This window comes from Phyllobates terribilis, unplaced genomic scaffold (assembly GCF_046119375.1).
Source record: "Phyllobates terribilis strain yellow unplaced genomic scaffold, ASM4611937v1 Scaffold_8__6_contigs__length_399053987, whole genome shotgun sequence".
In the NCBI taxonomy this organism is placed as follows: Eukaryota; Metazoa; Chordata; class Amphibia; order Anura; family Dendrobatidae; genus Phyllobates; species Phyllobates terribilis.
The window spans coordinates 28005521-28019162 of NW_027362768.1; the positions used below are offsets into that span (position 1 = coordinate 28005521).

At 44.5% G+C, this 13642-nt stretch overlaps 1 protein-coding gene across 2 annotated transcripts in view; it reads left to right on the forward strand.

The window, feature by feature from the left end:
- CAMSAP2 (calmodulin regulated spectrin associated protein family member 2) overlaps window positions 1-13642 on the forward strand; it is a 119015-nt gene that overhangs the window by 20167 nt on the left and 85206 nt on the right. For both annotated transcript variants that reach the window (XM_073642894.1, XM_073642896.1), the window contains exon 2: window positions 7914-8173. In XM_073642894.1, the coding sequence (XP_073498995.1) occupies window positions 7914-8173 (260 nt within the window). The remainder of the gene's footprint in view (window positions 1-7913; window positions 8174-13642) is intronic.

The following is a 13642-nucleotide window of genomic DNA, read 5'->3' on the forward strand; positions in this document are numbered from 1 at the left end:
AGTCATTTCTCTGCCTCGCTCATTACCTCTGAGAAATATTCTGAATGTGAAATCATTCATTTAACGATGAAAAAAAACCTATTACAGCTCCACGTCACATGAGTCGTGGTCCGCAGTGCATGCCGGGAGATCTATATGTTACATGAGGGTCTCTCCTGAGAGAAGAGCATCAGTCAATGTGTGTTCTCCGCTGACCCCACTCTCCGATCCCACCACCGATGCTGACTCTGTTGTAGGGAATATAATCTCCGGACCTGGTGTTGCTGGGTTCATGCACAATTGAGGGATCTATACCCAAAGTCAAGGGGTCCGCAGCCCCTTCCACATGTTTTATCATCCATCAGGTAGCTGAACCACAGTTAAATAATGGGATAGCGTGTCACAACCTAGAGAATGTTACCCTCCCTCCATCCTATCGTTGCTCCATACTCGGGGGTTTATGTGTTAATCTCTGTAGCTTTTGGAAGGGAATGAATCGAAGAAATGTCTGTTTCAGGTCCATGCTATGGTGTCCTGGTAATAGCTGTGTGCACTGAAAAGGGGTAATCTGTAGGGTTTTCTCTGGTCTGGGCTATTAACTAACTGTGGTTGCTGAGATTCTTGAGTTAATGCAGAATATATGAAAGGAAATCTGTTGCCATGTATTTTCTGCCCCATCTGAAAGCAGCATGATGTAGGGGCAGAGACCCTGATTCTAGTGCTATGTCTTACTGGGCAACTTGCTGTCTTTTTCATAAAATCCCTGTTTTCTCTGCTGCAGTTTTCTGAATGCTGAGCTCTATATTACCCCGCCAACACCGATATCCAGCTTTCTGTGTACACTGTGCAGAGGCAGAAAGCTGCCAATCAGTGTTTGGGGAGGGTTTATACAGAGCTCATGAATATGGAGGGCTACATGGCAGCAGATTTACTATTTCTCCAGTGACAATCTCCTGCTGATAAAACAGCGATCATATCAAGCCCAATAAGTGAAACATCGCTGGAATCAGGGTCTTTGTCTCTACATTATGCTGCTGTCAGATTAGGTGGCAAAAAACCTGGTGACAGATACTCCTTGTTAAAGGATTTCTTTCATAAATCCTACTAGAAAGAGCTCCTCTCTGGTCTTCAGAATGGAGTAATTTCAATTCTATTTTGTACTGCTCATTGCCTGGATTAGGATTAGGTAGGGTAAGTGTTACATTTACCTGCTGATAGATTGCCGCGGTGGACAATCTCCCAGGCAAGAAGTAAAACGCTTACAAGCTCTTTGCTATGGAGCTTGTCACTTGCTGTGAAACCGACTGAATCACTGGATCGAGCCAGCTTCAGTGCTGCTATACTCCTCTGATACAGCAGAGGCAAAGCTACTGAAGGAGAGCTCACAGTATGGATCGGCGGCATGGCCATGGCTCTGCATCGAGCTGTCAGAGCTGTGAGGCTGGGAAGCGGGGTGCACCAGAAGATAGAAAATCAGACCACCCCTTCAAAGGCTATGCTCAGCTCTTGACATGGAAAAATTGAGTTTTGAAGGTTACTCTAAGTTAATAAAATCGCACTGAGCCTCAGTCCTGCAATCTTCATTCCTTCCTTAATTTTCAGGTTCCGTGAAATGCAACTAGCACCCTGACCTAAGATTCAGGTTTTTCTTGTATGGAACTGTCTCCCCTAGTGTTAGCTGGATATGAGGTTCTCCGGAGCTAATATATCATCACAGCTCCAATATTTTACTTGTTTCCGCTTTTAACCATTTCTGGGTCCTGTGTTCTCAGCCATCCTTGAAATACTTTCTTCCCTCTCCATGTTGTGGAACAACCTCCTTTCCTTCCGTTCTGTTATAGATAACTCCAAGAGGTGGGGAAGGAGTAGAGATGGCCATCAGAGTTGAGTACGAGCTCTGAAAGATCTATAACTCCAGCTAGAAAAAAGGATTTACAGACATTGCAGCAGCAAAATGTTAGAACATTTTTAATGTAAGTTGCTTTAAGAGACTGTCAATTAACCTCCTAAACTGCATATAGGGGCATGCTGGTTTTAGGCTGCGTGCCCACTATGTGTTTTTGATGCAGAATTTCCACAGCGTAAACACTTGAAAAACGCTTGGTAATCCGTGCCCCATTGTCCCCAGTGAAAATCTGCAGCATGTCCATTATTTGTGCATTTCTGCATGCGGATTTGAGGTCCCAATGCATTTGAAAAACACAAGTCAAATCCGCATGTAAAAACGCTGCAAAAAACGCGTGTAAAATCGCAAGCGTTTTTACTGCCAAGAACATGCAGAAACGCTGCGGAAATTTTCTGCTTCAATTCTGCATCGTGGGCACATAGCCTCAGAAATTTAAACCCATTGGCATCTTTATTTCTTCTCTCTGTTGCTGCATTGCTGAATAATTTAGCATTTTAATTCATGTGCAAATTATGTATGAAGTGCTCTGGGTGTGACAGAGCACTTAAGGAACAACTGCCTTCAAAGGTTGTTTCCCCACTCAGCACCAGCCTCTTTAGCTTGATAGCTGATTGTCTGACTCATTAGCTCACAGTCTGTGTGATGGGAGGCATCAATCAAACTAAAGAAGCTGGTGCTGAGCGGGGAAACAACCTTGGAAGGCTGTGGCTTATTAAGTGCTCTGTAATGCCCAGAGCACTTAGTGTCTCATTTGTATAGGGAATTCTAAATACTCAGGAGTGCAGCAACAGATAGAAGACATAAAGTATACCGACAGATTCCCTTTAATTTAAGAAGTAAGTGAACAATACAAAAATGTGCCTAGAAATCTATAACTAGTTTTTCAGTCACTAAACCACCAGCATGTTATACTGCTGAATAGTTTATAAAACTGCTCATGTCCTAAGTGTCTGTTTTAGCAATATGTATAAAGAATGACTCCTAATATAACATGCAGTGTAGGTAGACCACCCATGAAGGGTCATGTGGGTAGTCCTAGGCCTCTGAGGAGTCCTGCATGTCTGCCTCTATCCACAGTTTGAGAGAAGTACTCCAAGTTCATTGTATGTGCGATGAGGTGTACCAGCCCCCGCTCTATCTGCACATGCATCGGTGTCTTGGGCTGTGGGATGTCAATCATGTCACAACTGCAGCACTCCTAAGGAGCCCTGGACATACATATGCAAAAGAGTGGGAATAGGGTCCTTCTTACTTTTGCCTTAGTATCATTCCAATTGGATACTAAGAGATCAGTACATATACCATATTTACCTGCGTATAAGACGACCCCCCCAACATTTCCACTCAAAATATAGAGTTTGTTATTTATCAAGGTATGCATAAGAAGGGGGCGAGCAGAGAGTTGCAAAATGTATAAAAGTGTACCCCTGTGTGCTATTATTGTTACTAGTATTACATGAGTGCCATTAGTATTAGTGCCATTACAGTACCTGTCATTGTCACCATTGTACGGCCCCAGCGACTCCGGCCCGCCCCTGCATCTCCTTGTGACCGGCACTACTGCGCAAGTGCGAGCTCTGCGTAGACAAGGGGCGGGCCGGTCACACTGAAAAGGCTGGCACCACTGTGTCGCTGCTGATGCTCGTCGCAGCCATGCTGATGACCCACCGCGGCCGCGCTGGATATCGCGCGATACTGGATGGTATGTAGAATGAGGTGGGCGGGCATCGGGAGGCCACTATGGGCACCGGGCGGGCATCGGGAGGCCACTATGGGCACCGGGCGGGCATCGGGAGGCCACTATGGGCACCGGGCGGGCATCGGGAGGCCACTATGGGCACCGGGCGGGCATCGGGAGGCCACTATGGGCACCGGGCGGGCATCGGGAGGCCACTATGGGCAGCTATGTCTATCCCAACTGACGTGCACCTGGCGTATGACGACCCCCCCCCCCCCCTTCCCCCACACACACACACACACACACACACACACACACACACACACACACACACACACACACACACACACACACACACACACTTGGAGGCATGTTTTTCAGGGCAAAAGAGTCGTCTTGTACGCCGGCAAATACGATAGTTTATTTATTTATTTTCTTATGTAAGCTAACATCCAGAATCATCCTGATGTTTATTGGCTTTGTATTCTTAGTCCTTGCTCTGGCCATCAGCATCAAAAGCATTTACATGAGAGTTAGTGCTGTATACAATGGATTTTAAAGGGAATCTGTCAGCAGGTTTTCACTATTTAATCTGAGAGCAGCATAATGTAGGGCAGAGAACCTGATTACAGGGATGTGTAACTTACTAGGCTGTGTGCTGTAGTTTCATTACAATCATTGTTTTATCAGCAGGAGAGAATCACTACAGGACTAGGTCTCACTTCAAACCAGTCAGGCTTATCTGTGTAACCCCACCCCCATCACTGATTGGCAACTTATTGACAATGCACAGTGAATATAGGAAGCTGCCAATCAGGGTTGTGGGCTGGGTTATACACAGCTCAGCATTTTGAGCACTGCTACATCTACAGCAGCGAATACGGGGATTTTATCAAAATTGCACCAAGTAACCCAGTAAGTGACACATCACTGGAATCAGGGTGTCTGTTTCTACATCATGCTGCTGACAGATTACTTTTAATTGTCCAAGGTTTCATTTCCAGGGGTAAATTATGTTCATGTTCAGCAGAAATTGTCAAAAATGTATTCTTTTTGCTAGAAAATGCCCAACAGTTATTTGGGAATTTTGGGGTTAGGCTCTGTTGTTCTCTAATTTCCTTTTTCTGTTCCCTTGTAGAAAGTAACAGAAAAATAACAAAATAACGGGGATGCTGGATCCCAGTCCCTGGGTCTGTCTGGTTTCCGTCATGCTGAGCTATTTTCTATCTTTTGTGGAGGCTCCAATGTAGGTGTGAACAAAGCCTAAGATTCTTAAATTGTGGGAGCTGCATGTCCTGGGGCAGTGACGCCCTGGAGGAACCCTAAAAAGTAATTCAATATTAATTCCCTATTACCTTTCCAGTGCTGACTGCGTTTACTTGCTGGAATGTTAATATAAGGACACATTTAAACCTGTGTCATGGAGCACAGGTTACAAGCTCCTGTTCAAACATGTCCGTTTTCGCTCAAGAGGGAAATATGTGCTGAGATTCTTCTGCAGCGAATGAGTCAGATGAGTTCTCCGCAGCCAGGAGCCGTGTAATGCCGGCTAATCTGCACCGACAGATATGTGTAATTACTGTGAAAGCCTCTGTGCAAATCACACTTATTCCTTCCTCCTATAAAGAAAAATGTCCGGGATTTCAAGACATTATCCAGAAAAAGTCAATCGAGTTATTTATCCAATTAATTAAATTCCTAACAAAAAGAAATGAGCTCTTTATGGCTGGTCACAGAGATTATGGTTTGAAGGGTAATAGGACATAGGATGAGCTTATTACCCCTCTTCCGATGAAGTTCGTCCATAAAAAGTGCCCACTTCAGTGTAGGGATCTAACTGCACGTGTCCCACAGACTGGAGGTGCTGGATATAAATGCACAGCACTGGAATATTTGGACCTGCTCTTAGGACCATAGGGGTGCGATATTGTAATGATTCTTCAAGTGTTTGTCCAGGATCTTAAAGCGCACCTGTCAGCAGGATTGTGCTCAGTAAACTACATACACTGTCAGGTGGGCGCCGTTAAACTGATTAAAATGATACCTTGATTGATGAAATCCGTCCTATGGTTCTTGTGTAATCTTTACTTTCAGTTTGGGGATAATGATATGCTTGTGCTTTGGGGCGGCCTGTGGGGGGCGCTCTATCTGGTGTTCTGCTTACATACTCATCTGTATGCTCTTATGACAGCTCACTGATCGTCCACTGACGTGCCTCCTATTTTACATAATCCATCTAGTAGTGTAAGGCTAGGCAAAATAGGAGGCAGGTCAGTGAAGGCACAGTGAGCTGTCATAAGAGCACACAGATGAATATGTGAGCAGAGCACCAGATAGTGCGCCCCCCACAGGCCGCCCCAGAGCACGAGCATATCATTATCCCCAAACTGAAAGTAAAGATTACACAAGAACCACAGGATGGATTTCATCAACCAAGGTATCATATTAATCAGTGTAATGTCGCCCACCTGGCAGTGTATGTAGTTTGCTGAGCAAAATCCTGCTGACAGGTGCGCTTTAAGAATGTTACCTAAGAACACTCTGGATCTGGTGTTCTCCCTGCTCTGCTCAGTGTATGACTTTACTAACTCCCCTCTCCCACTCACTGACCTACTGACAGATCCCATTGATATTTATTTCTGGATTATTTCTTCTACCATTGTTCAAAATGTTGTCAGGGATCTTCAGATTCAGTAGTTAGTCTTAGAAATGTAGTTTTTGCTGCTCATAGAATTATTCAGGTTTTTATTTGGACAAATATGCAATTTTCTAACTCTTCCCTAAAATGCTGGTTTTGGTAACGCACTTGTGTCTGTAACGGAAAAGCCCACTGATTTCTAATAACTTTGAAAATATGATTAATAAAGACCTACATTGTAAGTTCTCCTTTCCAGGGCTTGCATGCAAAAGTAGAAAACTGCATAAATAACGGTTTCCTAAAAATATACTTTATCTGAAATTCTGTGCTAAAGGGGTTGTCCATTATTTTATTTATTTTTTTTTTCTTTTTATAACCCATCCAAAACATTCACTAAAATATCTGTAACTGTAGTGTTTCACTGTTTACATCTGGCTGCCGCCGGCGGTGATATCGGCTGATGGGGGACAGATAGCCCCTTAACGTGTGCGGTCTGATCCTGCTGTCTACACTCTTCTTGCTAAGCCACAGACAGTAAAATACTGGCAGATGGCTGTAATATATGACAGTAGGACATTAATCGGGGTAGGTATGGACCCTGTCACCCACTGAAGGACAATTTCTTACCTGTATGAGTTTTGGCTTTGTCTATCAAATTAGCACAATAATTTTGTGTGTCCGTGTGTATATAATATGTATATGATCTCATATTTAATCTAACTACATAGGCAGCAGTGCAGGGAGTGATGACCGTACTGAGAGCTGAACCAAATGTAACCTGTTAATAGCTTACTACACAATACGATTTGATTAAAGGGAATCTGTCATCTGGCTCACCCCCAAACTATTTATATGTACATGTAGTTCTTTTAAAGACAAGCCCAGCAATACTTTTACACGGACAGTCCGTTCCTCCTTTACTGAAAAAAAAAAAAAAAGTAAATCTGACGCCTCTGTCAGTCCAGCTCTATTCCTTGCCCATTGCCGCCTCCTACTGTTTGACTGACGTCTCCTTTTCCTGAAGTCACACTGCATAGAGGCTGTCGGGGAATAGAGCTGGAGTGACATATAGTGATGAGCTAGTATGTTTTATTAACCCTTTCGCCGAGTATGCTCGGGCCGAGCTCAGAGTATTTATAGCTGCTCGGTGTTATGTTTGAATCGCTCCCCTGTGCATGATTTGCGATGGTTTGACAGCTTTAATACATGTGAGGAATGTCTATTTCTTACACATTCCTCGCATGTAATAAAGCTGTCAAACAGTCGCAAATCATGCACACGGGAGCGATTCAACCATATCACCGAGCAGCTATAAATACTCTGAGCTCTGCCCGAGCATACTGGGCGAAAGGGTTAACAGAACATACTCGCTCAACACTAGTGACATAGGCTTCAGATCTTCAGCCTAATTTGCATATCAATTCAAATGCTGATTTCTCAGTAATGGAGGAACAGACTGGCCACAGAAAAGTATTGCTGGACTTGTGTTTGAAACAGCTACATGTGCATATAAAGAGTTAAGGGGAGTGAAATTATGCTGACTGGTTCTTTTTTTTAGATAATTGAGTATTCACTGAAGTTTTATATTCCCAATCAAAAGAGCTATAAAACAGTATCAATTCTATGTTTTATGAGCTTTAATTATTTTTGTTATCATGGACCAGTATATGATCTTTCTAGAGTAAATACCTTTTGTGTTTATCTCCTTTTAGAGAACATCCCAGAGGAGCTTCAAGAGCCTTTCTATACGGATCAGTATGACCAGGAGCACATGAAGCCGCCCGTGGTGAACCTTCTTCTGTCTGCAGACCTGTACTGTCGCGCAGGGAGCCTTATTCTTAAGAGTGACACAGCCAAACCTCTTCTGGGGCACGATGCTGTCATCCAAGCCTTGGCACAGCGGGGGCTGTATGTGACCGACCATGAGAAGCTGGTGACTGAGAGAGACCTAAGGAAGAAACCTATTCAGATGGTAAGAGACATAAATGTATTTGCAATATCGGAGTGTCCTTTCGGCAGGCGCCAAGCCGGTATGACTTTGCATACAGGATCTTTTCACTTGTTCTTATTTTTTGAGATATTCAATAGTGTAGTAAGAATGTTATACGGTGAATGTTTTTTCTTTTATATACATTTGGAGCGACCTATTTCTCTGCACATCTAGGTGATACATTTCCGCCTTCTGGCAGTTATAGTATGGGAGATACTTCTGATCTATACATCTCAAAAGAGCCTTAAGTGGGTTTTTCCATGACCAAAGTACATTTTAATAAATCGATCTTGGAATAATAATAACTTCCACAATTGGATGTGATTAAATAAAATGTTCCTGTGCTGAGATAATCTTATAAATGTGCCCCTGCTGTGTACTGTGTAATGGCTGTGTCTGACTGCAGGAACATGGTCTGATCATACCACATCTCCTGGGCAGGGGGGGATTCAAGAGAGTATACAGACAGGACAGCAGGGGATCACAGCTGATTCTTTCTTTGAGGTAAAAACGTGGTTTTAAACAAGCAGGGAAATGTTTTACCTCACAGAAAGAGACAGCTGCGATCGCGAGCTGTCCTGTCTGTGTACTCTCTTGCTTCCTCCCCTCCTAGATGAGTATAAAATTGGGCTCCTGCAGTGTTTAAGCTGGGGTTGTCCAGTAGTGGCACGCCCCTTTTTAAAGGGATTTTACTGTTTCAGAAAACCCCTGTTCCCTACTTAAAATTTATTTTTAAGACAAAACCTGTCCTTTACTCACCCTCCCCAGGTTCAGCAGTGAGACTCTGCTGCTCCTGGTGTTTGTCTGCAGCGCTGACATCACATTTACACCACTGCAGCCAATCACTGGGCTCAGCGCCATTGTTCGAGTTGACTGCACAATCCGCTCAGGATCGCTGAGCTCACTGATTGACTGTAGCGTTGTCAATCTGACATCAGCGCTGCAGACACTGGGAGCAGCGATGCCGACTCAGCATTGGATCCAAGGAGGGAGAGTGAAGAACAGTATCTTTTTTTTTTTTCTTTTTTTAAAACTGTGAAACCTCTGTAATACAGAGTGCTGTCATGTCCCTTGGTCACACACGATTGCCCCGTACGTGGAGCCATTGGATGACGGGGTCAAGTGACAATGCGACTTATAACCTCACTAAGGACAGGTTTTGGGAGTACTTGCATGATTTATGTTTTCAAATTATCTTAAGCCCCCCCATACACATTAGGCTAATGTACGCCGATATCGATGTGTTCGGGCTACACCGTAATGTGTATGGACCCCCAGACAATTTGTCAGTGAAGATATTGATGCGGCATGACTGATTTCAGACTGCAGATTCATTTGTTCTCCTGGAGATGATGCACTGCCAGAGATGGAGCTCTTATCAAGAACACAGGAACACTGGGCCGAATGAGTGCTCCTGTGTATGGGAGAGCAGGCCAAGTGATAGGCCAAGGCATCGTTCTGCCGACAGCCATCTTGTGTGCATGCTGGGCTGCAGCCTGTGGGGACTTGTGGCTTCTTTTTATAATTGCACGCTACTGAGATTAGAAATTATGTTTTGACAGGAAAAATTAGATAAAATGTGGGATGTAGGCTCCGAACTAAAACCACCGTAATACAGATGCTGAACCTGGGAATGGTGATCGTACCTCCTGTCCTCGCCAGCAATAATAATTAGAAACGCAATGGGTAAATTCTCAGTATGAAGCCAGACTAGTACATCTAGATCAGGGATATCAAACTTAAGCACACAGAGGGCCAAAATGAAAAACTTGTACAAAGTCGCGGGCCAATCAGTATACAGTAGAATGGGCCCCACATAGTCCTCCATACAGAGTAATGGGCTCCGCGTAGTCCTCTGTATAGAGTAATGGGCTCCGCGTAGTCCTCTGTATAGAGTAATGGGCTCCGCGTAGTCCTCTGTATAGAGTAATGGGCTCCGCGTAGTCCTCTGTATAGAGTAATGGGCTCCGCGTAGTCCTCTGTACAGAGTAATGGGCTCGCGTAGTCCCCCGTACAGAGTAATGGGCCCCGCGTAGTCCTCCGTACAGAGTAATGGGCCCCGCGTAGTCCTCCGTACAGAGTAATGGGCCCCGCGTAGTCCTCCGTACAGAGTAATGGGCCCCGCGTAGTCCTCCGTACAGAGTAATGGGCCCCGCGTAGTCCTCCGTACAGAGTAATGGGCCCCGCGTAGTCCCCCGTACAGAGTAATGGGCCCCGCGTAGTCCCCCGTACAGAGTAATGGGCCCCGCGTAGTCCCCCGTACAGAGTAATGGGCCCCGCGTAGTCCCCCGTACAGAGTAATGGGCCCCGCGTAGTCCCCCGTACAGAGTAATGGGCCCCGCGTAGTCCCCCGTACAGAGTAATGGGCCCCGCGTAGTCCCCCGTACAGAGTAATGGGCCCCACATAGGGGTGGTGATTCTTGTGTTGAGGGCCAAATATAACCACCCTGCAAGCCAGATTTGGCCCACGGGCCGGAGTTTGACATGTATGATCTAGATGGATTAGGGTTTTTTCTTAATGGACAGGGGATAACTTTGACACTTGAGAATACCCCCTTAAGCATGCTGCGAATGTGAAAATTTGTTGTGGGCCTGAAATCCAAGCAGACTTTCTTTTTTTCGGTCCTGTATGAATGGGGTTCTGCACACCGCGGTCCCATTTACTGCCCTGTACTTTGGTGCAGATTCTTGGTGCACATAAATGTCTGTAATAGATCTGCTATGTATGGATGTGCCGTTGGAGATACAGGTCTCCCAGTATTCCTTATTGGCAGAGGAATGAGCTGGTATGGGTGTCTTTCTTTTCTGGGCCTCCTGTGACTTGTCTTGTAGTGCTGTGGGACTCTCAGTCTATTATCCGGGATCGTATTGTCGCACATGCTTTCCATATACTAGGCCAATATCTGACCTTAATAAATGAGCTGATTATCTGGAGTGTGTCGGCCATTGTAGATGCCGCAAGAATCGTCTCTTTATTGTCAGCGGGGAGAAACATCGTGGTCTTTGTGGTCTTACCAGTAGGCTGAATAGTGATGCCATCGTTCTGTACAAGGACGGCTCAGCTCGCATCTGTGCTGGGTCTTTCCATGGAGGCTTTTTGAAAACAAGAAAAAAATAACTTTCAGCTCTGTTATTGCTGTCAGATCAGCTGTTTGTTTTTTTTTTTAAATAAAATTGCATGTGTGAATCCATCCATAATGAACGTTCTGCAATGATTGTACATTGTTTGCCATTTAAAGATAACCTGTCATCAGAATCAGGCTGCCCAAATCGCAATAGAGCAGGTTTTTGCCTGCAGAAAAGAATGCTGCAAAAATGCAATGTGTGAATATAGCCTTATTATCTGAGAGAAATGGATTTTTTTCCCTAGGTGCCATCCTAGTTGCATCAGTTATTGTTTGTTTTTTGTTTTTTTGTTTTTTTTTTCCTCATCCCTCTTTTTTACTGAAGCAGGGTATGCACGGACTCTTAGCAATGCGTCAGTAAAAAATGGATGAAACACCGCTGTCTAAAGTCTGTTTTCCTAGTTTCATCCATGTCACCCGGATCCTCCTGGACTTTAATGGCCGAGTCTGCTCTACAGAACAGATGAGACTAGGACCTGCTCTTACTCCCACTGACCAGAGACACGGACCCATTTGTGTAATGTGTGTGCGGCTCAGTAAAACTATGGGTCCTCATATGTTCTATGCTGGCAGAGGAAAAAAAAGCGGGCCGCATAGAACATGTCACATGGATGTGTGAATGTGGCCATATTTCCGAATCTCTCTTGCATTTCAGAGAAAACGTATCCCCGAAACATTGTATTATTAGCGTATGACTTATTTTATATGTCTTCTCCTCTGGGGGAGACGTTTAGGGTCTCCAGTTGTTTTTGCGTAATAAACTAATGCAAGTTTTCAAAAAAAATCTCACTTTGGCACAAATTTTACTTCAGCTCCCTTCTGGACTGATATTATTCATGCCAAATATTTTGAGCACTTTCTGCGAAATTTTGCGAATTGTTTGACTTTTTTTGTGCTAATCCACTTATAAAAAAGGTTCAAAACCAAAATAAAGCCCATTTTTGATTTTGTGTAAATTCATGATCTGCGTGCGCCATTTTGAAGAATATGTTGGGGGAAAAAAACCCGACAATAAGACCAGACATAAAAAAAAAAAAAAGAAGAAAAGTGACTTCAAAAGAAAAGCTAAATGATGAATCTGGGCCATAGGACTTCAAGCCGGCGAGGGCAGTAGGGAGAGATGGGACCAGTCCGGTGTGGCCCCCGGCCGGCTTCTCCCCGTCCCGCTCCCATTTCACAGGTCTTTCCTATATGTGCATAGACTACTACGGCTTTTCAGAGTAATGATTATAATGATTATGACAGCAGCATGGTGCACCCGGCAATGTGAATCAAGGGGCAGGTTCCCTATAGGTAGAGATCTTCCAGACAGCGGAGTGAAGGAAAAAAATGACCCTAAATCCACTTTTTCCTAAGCATTTGGCCGGATGTACTGATGAAGATGCGGATTATCAATCGATAGAACTTTTTCAGCATTATGATTAATAGACTTTATGGATCCTTGGCAAGGAAGCTGCTTATTGCCTCCGTGACCCTGTATAAAGCCATTATATGCAATCCTCTTCCTTCCATGTGACAGATTAAAGATGTAATGCGTAGCCCCTGTTATCCATGGTTACCATAGCAACCCCAGTGATGTCGCGTTTTGGTCCTCTCGGTGACAGCATATATGCCATCTGGACTCGCCCTAGTGTGAACACAGCTTGTCCCTGCCACCCCGGGTGGCACCATTGTCCAGCAGTGTCCCCCAGGCATCGGCCCCCCATCTCCCCATCATCGTGCTTACATACTGTATATATCGGGGTCCACATACAGAACAGTGAGCGGTGGGTATGTACGTACAGATGGGCACTGTCCTTGCCGGATACATCCCCACAGTGTGGTCACATGTGATAACGGTGTACAGTCATAGTCATCCCTGTTATACCGGACAGGTAATGATAAGAGGCGACCATTGTGGTCCCGCTCCCATAACTGCTATCGTTGTATTCCCAGTTCTAGGATGGACGTCGGAGAAAATCATCATATGCAAAATCCAGCTTTCATCATCTCCAATATGGTTTCTTGAATCCTTTCAGTGGATAATTTATGTGAAAGTTACATTTTTAAGAGGAAATTCATTTGTCCTTATTAATAAGTTGACCACCAAGTATTACCTCTGCTAGGACCCCAGAAATCTGAGAGGAAATCTACTAAGCAGTGTTCAGTTTTCCTGCAGCACCTCCACAGGAGAGGTGAAGTATTACACGATGTCCATGCACCTCAGTCTGTGTAGGGCAGGATAGGACAGGTCCTCTAGAGGGAAAGATGCCCTTTTTACCAGCTTGTGACTATGGTCAAAAGATTGGGATCTATAGTATTATGGCATACTATTATACATCCATGG